The 16,103-nt window shown below is 41.1% G+C and overlaps 1 protein-coding gene across 4 annotated transcripts in view; it reads right to left on the reverse strand.

Annotated features, from left to right (window-relative positions):
* DCC (DCC netrin 1 receptor) overlaps positions 1 to 16,103 on the reverse strand; it is a 983,595-nt gene that overhangs the window by 112,467 nt on the left and 855,025 nt on the right. For all 4 annotated transcript variants that reach the window (XM_080683404.1, XM_080683403.1, XM_080683405.1 and 1 more), the window contains one exon: positions 3,934 to 4,029. In XM_080683404.1, the coding sequence (XP_080539530.1) occupies positions 3,934 to 4,029 (96 nt within the window). The remainder of the gene's footprint in view (positions 1 to 3,933; positions 4,030 to 16,103) is intronic.

A 16,103-nucleotide genomic window follows, 5' to 3' on the forward strand; every position in this document is an offset into this window, starting at 1 on the left:
GTGCTGGCCCCCTGCACAGGCTTCTATTCTCAGCTGACTTTCCAAGGAGAATGTTAGGCACATGGGGGGCCTACTCTAAAGGGCAAACCTTCCCTTTTGACCACGCTTATTAATGGCTTACCCCGTGTGCTGTTTCTCTGCCTAATCTAATTTTGTTGGTAAATCTATATTCACTCTGATTACAAATCTATATTTGTAGCCTTTTGCAGGTACCTGATGTGAGGTTTTGAAAAGTAGTGATTCTACTTCAAGAAATGGCGAGCCCAGCCGGCATGGCTCAGTGATTGAATGTTGACCTATGAACCAGGAGGTCAGGGTTCAATTGCCAGTCAGGGCATATGCCTGAGTTGTGGGCTCGATCCCCATTGTGGGGCGTGCAGGAGGCAGCTGATCAATGATTCTCTCATCATTGATGTTTCTCTCTCTCTCTCCCTCTCCCTCGTGACTTGTTATTGAGTTTCTTGAAGCCTCAGTTCCAGAATGCATCCCTTAAATTCGTAATGCTGTTTGATGGTATTTATCTACGGAGTTCTATAATTCACAAATTTCTACCCTTGGGCATATGTGTCTTGACCCTTATAGGGAATTTTTTTAAAGCATGGTTTGTCATTCTACTTGCCACCTCTTTTACAGCTGTCTTGCTTAATAGTCATTAGTTACAGAAATCATTTAAATTTAAATTAATTAAAATAAGTAAACTTTAAAAATCCACTTCTGTTGCACTAGCCAATTGCAAGTGCTTAATGATCACATGAGCCTGGTGCCTTCCATATTGGACAGTACAGATGTAGAGCATTTCCAGCAAAGCAGAGTGTTCTAGCTGGGAGCAAACACTGCTCTAGATTCATATATACTAAATATATTGCAAATTATCCTTTTTCTCTCAGGTAGAAACTGAATAGTTGCATTAAAAACATCTTGGTGTTGTTAAACAACTTCCTTTCAGTTTTTTTATACTCTTGGGTGCCGTATGCCATTGATTTTGTCAATGGTTATGTTCAAAAGTTAAAACAAAACTTACAAAAGACAAACTATAGCCTCAAACTCTCTGCTAAAAAGAGAAATGTACTCAATTCCTAATAGATGTTTTGGTCAGAGCCCATGCATTTTTCAGTCAATATGTTTATATTCTGAAGGAGCTTTTTAAATAAATAACACAGCTTTATACCTGGATTGTACTTCATTTAGACATGAATAAAACAGTTGAGAATAAACAAATTCTAACAACACACCTCCTTATTCCCTGGCCCTCTTTCCTTCTCTGGGCTCAACCAATCTTGTCCTCATGACAATAAGAAATAAAAGTCTTTATAGCAGATATGAAGCCCTACCCACCCATTGGACCTGGTGACACTTCCCTAGCTCTCATTCTGATACGGTCAGGAAGGGATGGGCTCCAGAGAGGGCCAGCATCCGTGTGCACACACGTGTGGGAAGCACCAGAACCTGGTACTTACTCTGGCCTGAAGCATTTATTGCCTGCGGGTTTTTGCTCCCTTTATCCTGGCCTCTTCACAGACTGCTCATGGGAATACTCCGCAGAAGCTCAGAGACACAGCATGTACGCTATGAGGCACTAGGACACGTTTATTGACAGAGTTTCTCCCAGAACCCTAACCTTTTTCTGTTTACTCGTCCTTTATTCTCCACGATGCACAGAAACACAGTGAATCTGCCACGACCACGACCTTCTCTCGGAGAGGGCTGGTTTTATTCATCCCTCTTCAGCCCCTTCCTGACTTGTCTTCACTAAGAAAATCCCTCACACCATATCCAACTTTGGGTCGCATTTCATTTCTCAGATCCATGAGGATTAGTTAGATCAGGGGAAAAAAAACTTCAGGATTGCTGGTGTTTTAGAAACCACTCGGGGACTGCCATATGCTGAGAATTAGAGACTGACAGCCAACACTAAGGGGAAGGGAAGTTAATTACACCAGAATGGTTCCTTCTGAGCGACTTCGCTTCAGTGTATTTGAACTCTACTATCTCTATCACTATCACTTGCTGCTCAAAATGTTATTTACTTTTTGGTCGCCTAAGTGGCCCTTTTCTGTGGGCTTTAGTTTCGGTAAAAATAGTAAGAGTTTTTAAAGACTGGCCACAGTAGAACTGTGTGTGGCCTGATCACAAGCTCAGTCGCCCCTGGAACAAGCAGTTGGCCAGTGTCCTTCCTCATAGGCAGGAAGAGGTGACTCACTACAGGAACATTACGGGAAACTCAGGTACAGCCAAAGCGAACTGCTACCTCTCCAAGAACCTGGCTGCTGGCCGAGCAGGAGAGTAAGGGGAAGTGGAAACCCCAGGTCCCGCCCATGAGGTTATCATGTATCTTACACTCTGGACCTCCATTGCCCCATCCCCCTATATTTAGGGATAGTGTATTTAATAGCAATGTTTTGAAAGTAGTAATTCTACTTCAAGAAATGCTAATAACTCAATCCTACTATTTCTGAATTTTAGAATAGTGTATTTTTCATGACATTGAATTTTTTGGAATCTCAGTTCCACAATGCATCCCTCAAATTTTAAGTAATGTTGTTGGTTGGTATTTATCTGTGAACTTATATAACTAAAAAAATACTTCTTATTGACCCTTTTGTGGAGTCATGAGCCTCTTTGATAACACAATGAGAAATATATAGTGTCTCCACAGATAACTGCATAGATTGACATAAACACAAATTGCACAGATCACTTTAGGCAGAATATAGACCTTGAAACCAATGGCCAAAAGGTCAAGGAGACTCTGGAATAGCAACTTTGCCTTACTGAATCTGAAATCAATCAAGTGATGCTATGCCCTGGAGACAATCATGTAACTGCTATGAATCCACACAATAATTGCGTGTTCTCCACATAGTCGATGAATGGAGCTCTTGAGTGTGGGAAACAAACTGTTTAAAGTTCACATAAATTTAGGTGGCAGCAGAAGTCACAGGATTCCACTATTTATGTTATGTTCCTTTACTCCTACCTGCCAGGGCTTCACTCCCAGGCACTCAGTGGTTTTCCATGTCCTCTGGTGCTCGCTATCAAACCCTGCCCTTAGATCCTTTATTCTCATCACGTAAACAGAGGTGACAGGTTATCTGAGGTCTGAGGGTTGTGGATTTTGAAAGAGGTTGGGGTCAAAGTATTCACTAAAGAGATGAACATCTTGGATTTTATTTTCAGATTTCAGACATAAGACCACTGGGGCGGTCATGTGGCTTTCCGGTGTCCTGGCACAGACAGACCACAGAGGTGTCACTTACTCTGTGTTTTAGAAAGCCCAGCCTTGCTCTCAAATAGTCTTCATAAACAGCTTGGATCTCACTTTCTTACCCATCCTTCCCTCAGTTCTTTGAGCCCATTTTCTCTTGGGGGGGAGGGGCCTTTACAGTTCAGCTCACCTGAGAATTCCCGGAGGTGACACGCCCTGGGAGCAGCCAATCCTTTTACTGTCCAGAGACCCTGGACACTGTTGAGTGACCTGAAGGTCCAACTCAGGAAGAAGGCACGGGGGGGACTGGGCCCAGCCCCATGCACCCCCAGGAGGGGCAGGTCATCCTTGTCAATGAGCCTGAAGGCTCTACAGAGAAGCAAGGGCCCCTCCCAGCATGTGGCAGCCTTTGTGTGGAGACCTTCTTGCCAAAGGGCATCGCTGGGAGGCATGCTCCTTGGGGGAGTGAAGAGTGGTGTCAGGGCGCCAAAATAGGAAGCCACTCAGAGAAGAGCGAGAATGACAGCTCTCTTTCCCTAAGTCCATGTATAGTTTATAGGCTGAATTTCTCTTCCTTCATTTTGAAAACCAAAAGGATAATCAAGTTTGTGTATGCGTGTACACACACATAGGGCTCGGAACATGACTACATACATTTCCTGTGTTTTATTTTGCCATCACTCAAACACCGACTGCGTGTCAGAGCGGGATTAGCTGTGGTGGCTTACCTGTCATCGATCTGGTGGTGGCACTTTCATACAGAGGAACGCCTTCTCCCGCGTTATTGAAAGCTTTTAGGGAGATTACATAATGGGAACTTGACTCTGGGGAAAAAAAAAACCAGAAAGAATACGAACATGTTGATTTAGTTAATGTACTGAAATACGCAGGGTAAATCAAATCCAATATAATCTAATAAGTAAATTGTGGATTAAAAACAAGTAAGTGTGATTCTGGGAAGAAGGTGGCAGTGGTGACAATGTGCTTCTCTGAGCTTCCTGTATCTTCATATTAAAAGAAATCGGACAGCTGGATAGAAAAGCAAAGGCATTTGATCATTTTCAACAAAACCGGGTGCTGAGGTGTATTCTCACATCCTCAAACACGAGTGGGTGCGGAGGAACCAGCAGCCACCTCAGGCCCGCAGGGTATCAGCCTCTGTGGGAGAGAAACCCGAGGGCAACATCAAGCTCGGGACCTGGTCCTTTAAAGTCACCAGCAGGCAATGCTAGCAAGTGCAGCCGAGCAGTGTGAGGACAGTAAATAGAAACCCCGAAGTTAACCCACCGTCTCCTTTTCAGGCCGAGGCTCACTCTGAGGACGAACAACTGGAAATAGATTGAACATTGGAAGCAACAGGAATGAAGGGAAGAGAAAATATGGATACAAGCAGGAAAGAGGAATCATCACATAACTTGGGAAAAAGTTTTAGTGCGTGTCAGGGGTTGGCCAACTTTTCCATAAAGGGCAAAGAGAAGAAATACGTTAGCTTTGTAGAGCACTTTGCCTCTGTCACAGAGTTGTGTTTGTCTCGTTTGTGTACACAGTACTTCAAACTTCACATCTATGAAAACCATTCTCAGTTCAGTGGGACCCAAACAAGAACAGGAGTAGGCCAGGCTTGAGCCACAGGCTCTGCTGTGCTGAGACACAAGTCCTGGTCTCATGGAAACAGCAGGAGAGGTGCTCTGTGGGATGAGAAAAGCAAATGAACTTCCGGGAGCACAGGAAAAAGAAACACCAAAATCTGTAGAGGTTAAATTTCATACAAAATAAAATCAGGAGAATATCATTCCTGTAGACAAGTACACAGACACACACACACACACAAACACACACACACAGGATAAAAAATACACAAAAATTGATCAAATCTGCAATTTACTATTTCACAATGAGCTAACAAACATTAAGAAAATAAAACACCAAAAATGCAAGATCAACATACAATTAGAAAAAGCTCAGAAACGAATTGGCATAACTCAAGAATTATATATAAGTGAAAAAATAATTTTAGAAATGGAGGGTATCAAGAGGAACAAATAAATAAAACAAGAAGAAAACAACACAAAATGAAAACTAAGTTAACAACTTACAAGTAATCAGGGTATTGTTCCCCTCACCCTGAAAACTACTAGGAAATGGGTTTTAGACATTTGGAATGACCAGGGGAGATATTGAGCTAACTGGTAAACAATAAGTTTAATGAACTAAGACTAAGTGAGGGTTAAGAGGGAGATCTTTTATCTTGCAGGGCTACGTATTCTGCTTTTGAAGATATATTACAACCATAGACAAAACTAAGGGACAGTAGGGAAGGCATATGCAAAAATGTTTCAATAATTATTATTTATGGTGGTACTGTTATTGTTGTTATTCTGAGACTAACATAATATAGGATAAAGGAAATGTGTAATCATATCAAATTCTAACTCTATCATCCCCTGTGTCCTTGAGAACCGGGTTCTTGATGTGGATGGAACAACATACAGATTTCAAATAGGAAAGGTTACGTAAAGCACTGTGTTCCAAAAATTTATTTAGAAAAAGCAGTTTAAACCCCAAAGATATTTTCTCTGTTTTATTTCTGTCCACCCAAAAGTCTAGAAACAGACTTAATAACAAAAAGCATCCCACACCAAGACTTGGATTTTGAAAACATATTTCCCTCTGCAAGAAGCAAGGGCTTATTGGAGAGCAGGTTGATTCTGGTCTGAGATGACTCAGGCTCATACCAGTTGAGCCTGAAACATCCTGGAATATCAGCTAGAGAGGAAACAACCAAAGACTAATAGGCTCACATCAAATGGATTCACAAATCAACCTGAAGGGGCTTCCACCGACCAAAGACGGGGACAATCTGAGCTTCCTTAAAGAAAAAAGTTGCAATGGATTAAAACCCAACAAATACATGTAAATGGATAAGTTCATTAAGATATATACCTGTGTGTGTGTGTAATTCTTATTCAATGTATTGGGATGACATTGGTTAATAAAATTATGTGGGTTTCAAGTATACAATTCTGTAATACACCATCTGTATACTGTATTATGTATTCACCATCCAAAGTAAGTCTCCCTTTCTGTCACCATTTATCCCCTTTACCCTCTTCTACCTCTCCCCACCCCACTTTCCCTCTTGTAATCACCGTACTGTTGTCTGTGTCTATGGGGGTTTTTGTTGTTATTGTTTTGCTTAATCCCTTGGTCACTAGTCTTCAGAGAAATGCAAATTAAACCACAATGAACCGGCTGGTGTGGCTCAGTGATTGAGCATCGACTTATGATCCAGGAGGTCACAGTCTGATTCCTGTTCAGGGCATATGCCCGGGTTGTGGGCGTGATGCCCAGTGGGAGTGTGCAGGAGGCAGCCAATCAGTGGTTCTCTCTCATCATCGATGTTTCTATCTCTCTCTCCCTTCCTCTCTGAAATCAATAAAAATATATTTTAAAAATAAAAAAGAAATAAAATGGAACTGCCTTACAAACCAGCGATTCCATAAAGACATTTTTTAAAATAATAAGAGTTGGTCCATTGTGAGGTTGACAGATGACCAAATTATTATCTTGAAAACTGGGTAAAAAAAAAATGAAATATTTAATGTGTCTTTCTTAAATAAACTCTGTGCAACCAACTGCATAAGAGGGAAAGCATCTACTTATAAATTATTCCAACTTATAAAAGCAGTAATAGAATTCAAATACTGCCAGTTTGCAGCCCCAATGAGCAAAGTAGAAACATGTAGATATCATGTTCCTACCAAACAAAAAGCACATGACCCAGTAGAGCAAGCATGTCAAACTCAAAGGCTAACATGGGCCAAATAAATGAGTTTGACATGCTTGCTCCAGAGTCTTGCCAAAAAGATAAAAATGATTTAGTCTGATTAAACCTCTAGATCCAAATGCCAATTTGTAGGAAATAGAGAAGAAAAAAACGGTTTAACTCCAACTTAAAACAATTTATTGAGCTACACATTTGTTGTCTGTGGTTTTCTGTATCTGAGTTTTATTTGACAATAACAAAGCTTTTAAAATGAATGAATTTATCTCTGACAGTGTTCTTTGAAAATTGATGAAATTTTTCTTCATAAAATTTTATGACTTAAATATTAGAGTTAAAGTTATTGGTATTTCAAAGCACAATAACACAAGAGCTACAATATAGCAAACAATAAAATAAAATTACATATTATGTAACTAAAGGGGATCTATTCAGTGAACTACTTCATGTATAAGGGATATTTATTTATTATTTTTTGTTGTCCAAGTAGTTTATTTATAAGAGAGTAATCAGTCAGCAAGTGTTAAATGCTCTTGGAGATCCAAGAATATTTGATAAAAGATGGACATCTGTGTCAGGTTACAATCATAATTCTGGACAGAGAAAACAAGAAAATTCTACATAAAATTGAGCCGTAAAGTGAGTGCGACAACTTATGAATACTACATGAGTTCAGAGGTTTAAAAATTAGTGAGGAATTGGGACATCAAAGACATGGACTAGGGCTTGAGGCATGAGTAGGATTTAGAGGTAAAAGAATGGTAAACATTTCAGAAAATGTTGAAAATACAAGTAGGGAGGTCAACAAGGTACTTTTCTACTAGGAAACATGTCCTTTATAGTTATTGGAATAAAGACTTACGTTTGCTTTGACACATAGGCATTATCTAGACAACGACAATGCAAAACATTGACATTAGGTTCAAGCCAAATAAAATTGCCTTTTTGTGTGTCAAACTGAATTTGGTTTCACATATTATACATATACTAAAAATGTGCATTTATCTATATTTTTGTTTCTCAAGGGAGTTAGAGAGACAGTTAAATCCAAAACTCACATGCTTAGGAGTTAGGGCTTTAATTGTTTTATTTTGTTTTTAAGTGTAAGAGAGGGATAGAGAGAGAGAGAGAGAGAGAGAGAGAGAATTTGGCTACACTGTATGAGGTAATAGGGCAGAGAGGATGCTCAGCAGTAATTCACCCAAAGAACAGAGCCACCTCTATTCCTTAGCATGAGAAGGAAGGCAGTCCCAGTGTTGACAGATTTTCTGGAAGTCCAGATTTTTATGTGAAATCACCAAATTTTTCAAATGTTGGCAAACAATTTAAATGAACAAAACAAATCTGTGCTGGCAAAGTAAATATATATTTCTGTATTGAATCTAAATTCATGGATACTAGTCTATGACCTCAGATCCCTACCTACACTTATTCCTGCATAAAATAGGAAAAAAAAAGCCTAAACTTCTTTAACTGTAGGATCAACAGCAACAAATTAGAAACTACAATGTAGTAAGGAGGGTAAATAGAAAATAAATCAGATCTCATTAATGCAAACTGATTAGATTGCTTTCTGTGGACCTCTCCTGTGCAGATTGGAATTCAGAATGAAGAAAGACCAACTTGATCAGAAACTCTGAACTTCCTGTTCAGTTAACAGCTGAAGAGTGAGATGGTCAGCGTGGTCCATGAGACACTGCACTGTGGCCTTCACCACTCTGCCCCACCTCCCAGCTGCCCCGTTTATCTGGTATACCTCCTTAGACCATGGACTCTGTCAAGGCCTCTCTAGCATTTCTGCACTATTGGCTTTTAGATCTTTCGGATATTATTTCTCAGTTAAAAGAAAAAGAAAAGCACCTTAACTGGTTGATTCGCATTTTCCTGGTTTGGATTTTTGCCGTGGCTGGAATTTCAGCCGGTGCACCTCATCTATCTGCTGTCCGGCTCCTGAGCGGCAGCCACCATTTCCTCATCTCTCTCCACAGCAAATGTGAGGCGATGGCCATTTCAATACTGACTCTTGCTAAGACTGAAGCCTGTCCAGTCTCTCATTGTCTGAGTAATGGCAGCTTCTTCCATTGAGGTCAAGCCAGGGTACAGGGGACCCTGGCAAAGACTGAGTTTTATCATTTACTTGCTGTTGAGTTAATGAATTATAATAACTACTAAGTTTGGGGAGACCAATTTTAAATTCACATAAAAAGTGGTAATGGCTTAGCCTCAGGAAAGGTAAACAGATGTGCAATGGAATTGTAACTGGTAAAAGAACACCACATTGACTAGGGGTCTTGGTCACTTTTTGGTCCATTATTTTCCTGCCATCAGTAATTTGAGGTTCAGGTGAGTTCATTTCTTTCTAAAGTAACACAGAGTGACATCTATACTAATAAAAGCATAATATGCTAATTAGACCGGACATCTTCCAGACTACCTTCAGGACGTCCTTCTGGACAAAGCCACAGTGGTAGGGCTGAGGCAGAGGCGGTTAGGGGCAATCAGGCTGGCAGGGGAGAGCAGTTCGGGGGATCAGGCCAGCAGGGGAAAGCAGTTAGGGGGATCAGGCTGGCAGGGGAGAGCAGTTAGGGGGATCAGGCTGTCAGGGGAGAGCAGTTAGGGCAATCAGGCCAGCAGGGGAGAGCAATTAGGGTGATCAGGCTGGCAGGGGAGAGCAGTTAGGGGCATCAGGCAGGCAGGCAGGCAGGCAGGTGAGCGGTTAGGAGCCAGCAGTCCTGGATTGTGAGAGGGATGTCCGACTGCCGGACATCCCCCAGGGGTCCCGGACTGGAGAGGGTGCCAGCCAGGCTGAGGAACCCTGGTCTCCCCTCCCCCCCCCCGCCACCTGCTCATGCACAATTTCGTGTACCGGGCCTCTAGTAGGAAATAAAAGGACTGGGACAACTCCATAACCCTTTGTTGTAGCTTTTTCAAGGTGCTTTTATTTATGCCCTTCATATTCTACCTGCTTTTTGCTCTCTCTGGCCTCAGTACTGTGCTTCTGTCAAACTGCATTTGATCTACTGAGAAAGCAAGAGGATCTTTTCATGCTGCAATAAAGCTTGATCCAATACTGAATCAGCCTGAATGACAGCAATAAATACATTAGTCAGTTATTGGTTAATGGTGGATGGAGGACTATATTGCTTTGATCCCCTTTTATATTGTCATAGAGTCGCACTTGAGTGTGTATTGAGGGAGAAAATGCTTTGAGTCTGTATTGAGGGGGAAAATGCTGTGAAAGTGAATGGGGAGCAAAGGAGAATGAGGGTTTTCTCCCCATACAAAAGAAGGGTGTCATTTACCAGCACACCACTAGAGAGCAATGTGGAGCTATTTTCCTGCACATGCTCAGAGCTCTTCAACTTCAAAACCAGTAAATCACAAAAGAATTGCCTAAAATTGCTCCCTCTATAGAAGCATCAAATGAGCTAAGCACACTTAATATTACCATAATGAATTCCAAATGAATTAATCATTAATTATGGTCAGAGCCCATTGTTCAGAGTTACACTTAGTGACAATTATGACAGTAAATTTATTTTTTGGATTTGCTAAAATGTTGTAGATATGTAGGCCTTGAAAATGTATCATTTGCCTCTGAAAAATAAAATACAGCAACATTTTATTATTTTAATGTACTGTGAATGAATCATACTGAAATAACTTGTGTTTTGTTTTTGTAGATGTCCATGGGAATTATTTTTAATTATGGATAGTCTGAGTAATTCAACAGATTTCAAATTATTGACCAGATTTTCATCATAGTCTTTCTTACATAATACATTGGCTTGGGATAAAGGAAGCTAAAGAGATACTTAATTCTTTGAGCATCTAAAGTAGATAGTTCCTGGCTAATATCTTCTTTGTAGCTGGGAAGAGAGGGAGGAATAAATGTACATTTATTGATTACAGGGGCTGTAAAGACAAGCAATAACTAATAGGGAGAATTTTTGGTTCTCCTTCCCCAGAGGTCTGGTAGGTGAGAGGCCCATTATTCTAAGAGCATGTGTTGAGACTTGCCTAAAGATAGTGAGATGAATGAGGTTTTTTGGGACAGAGGAATGAATCAAGAGACCTGCCGATAGCTCCTCCAGGGCTAGACCAAGATGCTGTACTGGGTAACAAATCCAGTGAGAACATCATTATTTTTAATTAATATTTTATGTGAGTTAGATGCCACTGGCACATGCCACATTGACAGCCCATAGTCCTTTATTCATTACAGATTATGTATGTACTTAGCTCAGTGGCCCTGCCCATGCCAAGTACTTGTCAGGGCCTCGTCTCCATGTCCCTGCATCTCTTGCCCTCTCTGCTAGCATCGCCAACACGTCAATTAGAGAAAATTAGAGTGGTAGCTGCTTGCCTAATGCAGATGCCTGCTCACTGCAGTGGACCTGGGCTACCACATGCACAGAGCATAGGCCACCGGATCGCTGTCAGATGGTAAACGCTACTGGAAACCTTTGACCTCACAGGATCCAAATCGTTTAATTAAGTGCAGTGGGTGGATAGCAAATACAGTTGATTGCACTGATCTCTTTAAAGAATGAGCAATTACAATTCAAATTCAAGAAAGATGCAAATTGGAAGCATGGAACAGAGTGTGGAATCTCAGAGGGAAGGTGGGGGAGGGAGAATGGGTGGGAGGTAATCAACTAAAGACTTTGTATGCCTATATGCATAACCCATGGACTCAGTGGGGTGGTGAGGGCCTGAGGTAGGGAGCAGGGGTAATCTGGAGGGGGTTGATGAGGGAAAAAGGAGGGTATATATAACACTTTCAACAGTAAATACTTAAAAAAATGCAATTTATGTAATACATACAATATTCAATTTTAACTCATTACATATACTCGTTTGCAAATTTAATTAGTAGCTAATCTAACTAGTACCCCTTTTTAAAATAGGAACACTGTCCAAATAATGGTCAGATTTATAACATGACTTGTTCATTAATCTATCTTGCAGGTACTAGATACTCAGCTAGTCTGTGTGAGGAAGTATTTGAATCCAAAAAAATAACCAAGGTAAATTTTTACTTAATCTACCAAGGAGGAAATCAGGTAAAAATGAACTTTACAAGAAATATTTCAGTGTTTGGCAGATAGAAGATGCTTAACAAATATTTGTTGTTTGATGAATGCATGAGACCAGAAAGGATAAATTACTTAGCAAGTGTTAAATAACAAGCCCCCAATCAACCTGAACCTAGAACTCAGATTTGTTGGCTCCATACTGCCCATTCTGACATCAGTAGGGTCATTTAAAAATGAATCCAAAGAGACTGTGTCACATTCCCCCCTCCCACTTGCATAGTCAGATTCAATTATTCTTCATTCATTCATTTGCCCATTCACTCATCCATCATCATTGAAGATATTCTGTATGTAAGACATGGTTATAAATTTTCTAGGGTATGTAAGCATTTATTTAAAAAAGCCTTACTTGTCTTGATGAATGTTTTAATGTAGAAGCTGTATTAGATTTAAAAAAAATATTAGAGCAAAGTATTCTGAAACCAGAGAGGCTTTATGGAGAAGATGGACGTTTTTCTGACTCTTGATGAAGAAAGGTTGAGGAGAAAGAAGGGAATAAGCAGATGCACGTGAACAGCTCAGGGAGGCTGGTTAGGATCAAAACTTGGAGACCATGATAGTTCCTGTTTCTCACCCCCCCCCCACCCTCCTCCTTCTCCGTCTCCTAGAAGTAATAGTAACATTTATTGGATGCTTAATTAGATTCTTGGTTAATGACCTCACATCCCCTATTTTATTTAAGCCTTACCTTAATCCAGTGTCTGGCATACAGTAAGTACTCAGTGTATATTTGATGAATGAATGAATAATGATTGCCCTCTTAAAGGTAAGAGGGAGAATTCTAATTCCCAAAGTTCCGCCTCACCCTCTGTACTACTTGCCTTTTACTGAATAAGAGCTGGTGAGTTGAAGAACATTTTGAACAAGTTTCAGATTGCACTTTTAGGGAAATTAATTCCTCAGAGCTCCATAGCCCAGGAAAGATGGAAAAAGATGTTGAACGAGGGTATGCCACAGACAGAGACTACTGTAATTGTCTAGGCCAGTGGTCCGCAAACTCATTAGTCAACAGAGCCAAATATCAACAGTACAACGATTGAAATTTCTTTTGAGAGCCAGATGTTTTAAACTTAAACTTCTTCTAACGCCACTTCTTCAAAATAGACTCGCCCTGGCTGTAGTATTTTGTGGAAGAGCCACACTCAAGGGGCCAAAGAGCTGCATGTGGCTCGCGAGCTGCAGTTTGCAACCACGGGCCTAGGCAAAGATCACAAGGGCCTGGACTGAGGTGTGTAGGGCAAATGAAGAGCGAAGGACAGGTGTGGATAGCACACTCTGTCACTCTCTTTGGAAGGACAATGGGGAGAGGAAAATATCAAGGATGACTCCTAGATTCTCAGTTTGATCGTGAGACTTTTCCTCAATGATTTCAGTGATGCTATAAAGTAGTTAGGACAAGAATGATCATGTCAGCCACAGAAGACACAGGAAGAGTGGAGGACCTTCCGTGTGCTCAGGTTTGCTCCTCCCTCCTTAGTGCCAGGACTAGACGATTTGGCGTTTCCTCTGGACCCTTCTGCAGAACAGCCTTTGGTCACCCATTAGAACCAAAGACTCATCCCTTACCTGCTTCTGTGGTGAGGTGCTTTGGCAGAGAGCCCTCAGAGTCGAAGAAATGACTGGGCAAATGCTTCGATTAGGGATCCCTGCAAGCAGCTTGCAGATGGAGCCTCAGTGAAAGGATTTCTCAGCAAAGGCTCACATCAGGAAAGTAACGGACACAATATAACAAACATACAGCTTTTCCCTCTCTTGTTCACCTTTCTCAAAGAAAAAATTGAATTAAATAAAAGACAAGGTGGAAATCTTACATGACCGCCTAAGGGCTCAATGAATAAGGAACACAGATGCTGTTCACTTAGTTAATTCAAGCAAACAGACCATTGCTTTGGTTTAAAAAGCCAGTCAAACTGACGCCTTAGCATAAATAGATAACAAAATAAACCACAAATAAATGACCTGCTTTGGTTAGGAACTTAAAGGGGAAGCATATCCGTCCCTTTTACAAAGGATTGCCATCTCTTCCTTTTGTCCCACCTCCTTCTCCTCTTCTTTTAGTTCCTGGGTCCATACCCTTCCTTCCTCTCCACTCACTTCCTTGGGTTTCTGGGAGAGGGGGAGGGAGCAAGGAAGTAGAACAGAAAACAAGACATGAAGAGAAAGAATGATCTATAATAATAAAAGGTTAATATGCTAATTAGACCAGATGTCATTCCAGACATCCTTCCTGACGAAGCCAGGAGCCGGAGGGAAGCCAGCTGGGTTCTGGGTGTCTGCGGGCAGCCTGGGGGATGCCAGCTGGGTCCCGGGTGCCTGTGGGTGGCCCAGGGGAAGCCAGCCCAGGTCCTGGGTGCCTGCCGGCAGCCAGAGTAGGGAAGCCGGGTTCCTGGGTGCCCGAGAGAAACCAGTGCTGGCAGCCGGGCGAAGGAAGGCCTACTCTTGCACGAATTTTCGTGCATCGGGTCTTTAGTGTGAATATAAATTCAGAGGTGCTGAAGAAAGAGAGCAGAAGACCATACAATGACTGGAGTCCTTGTTTGGGGGCCCTGGCTGCACCAGGTACCATCACTGCTATGCCTACCTTCACAGGAACCCTATGAAGTGGGCTCAATGATGTCTACTCCACAGACCAGAAAACGCAGGCTTAGGGATGGTCATGGAGCTCAGTAAGAAGCAGTGCTCCAGTCAAAGCCCAGGCTGTCCTATTTGCAAGTCCACCCATGGGTCACTATAGGGTGAAGACTGAGGAAGATAGTGTGGGCAAAGGCCCAGATGCTTTACACGTTCTTTAAGTGGACAAGTAGAAATATGACAAGACACAAATAATTTTTCTGAATCATATATGAGCGTTTGTTCCAATACTGCTGGCAAGATGGGAGAGCAGCAGGTCATACACAAAAATCTGCTCTGCAGCCCCCCAAGACACATATAATTTCAATTCTTCACCATGCCTCACTTTAAGCAGAGCCAGAAGGGAATTTTTCACTTAGTAATGTGTATCAACATCACATAGACACCATTTAATTTTCTCCTTACTTATGTCATGGTAACTATTATTTTACACTTTGATTATTTTACACTTTCACTCCAGTGTCTGAGACTTTGTGTGCATGTGTCCACATGTGTGTATATCAAAGTCGCTGGATCAATCTGCCACTCAAGTTCCTGCCTTCATCTGGGCAATGTCTCTTGTTATATTAATTACCCAATATATGAAATAGATAACAGTCAAACATTCAGGTGACATGCAGCCTGCACACATACATGTGTGTACTTACTTAGAATCATAGTTGTACTGCTATTTCTGCTTTCTTCATTATCTTCAGACTAACTCCCATTTAAGGTAACCCACTAAATATTATAAAACCGTTGTCCCCTGGCACTTTCTGGGATGATATAAATGTTCCATCTCTATGCTATCCATGATGGCAGTCAGTAGCCACATTTGGCTCTTGAGCAGAATGAAATATGAGTAGCAGGAATGGTGAACTGGTTTCTTTCATTTGATTTAATTTTAATATATTTCAGTTTAAGTCGCCACATGTGGACAGTGGCTCCCATGTAGGACAGCATACCTATGTAGAAGTTCTGGTTACCTTTTTCTCCCATGGTGTTGCCATAGTTACTAAAGTCTTGTGGACAATGCCAAGGGCAGATGGAGTAGATTCAATATGAGGGTTCCTGTTGCTATTGTTCTCTTCAAATGCGAAACAACGCACTATAATATCTACTATGACTCTATAGCCTGGGCCAAAGCATAATTTAATAAGTTGAATACATATATTTCACTTGAAGTTAAAAATAAAACATTAGCCTTGTATCTGATTCAATTTCTTATACACATATTAATTTCTATCCTCATGGCAATATGATTGCTTCAACTGATAAGACTTGAAGTACTCATGGTTTTTAATTCTGTGCTCTAAATTTTGGATTTCTCATTTAATACTTAACTCAAGAAAAAAGGTCTAGATGGAAAATAACTTTGTTAATAATGAAAAAAGATGAAATTAAT

The sequence above is a fragment of the Plecotus auritus genome, assembly GCF_963455305.1.
Source record: "Plecotus auritus genome assembly, chromosome: 8".
Classification (NCBI taxonomy): Eukaryota; Metazoa; Chordata; class Mammalia; order Chiroptera; family Vespertilionidae; genus Plecotus; species Plecotus auritus.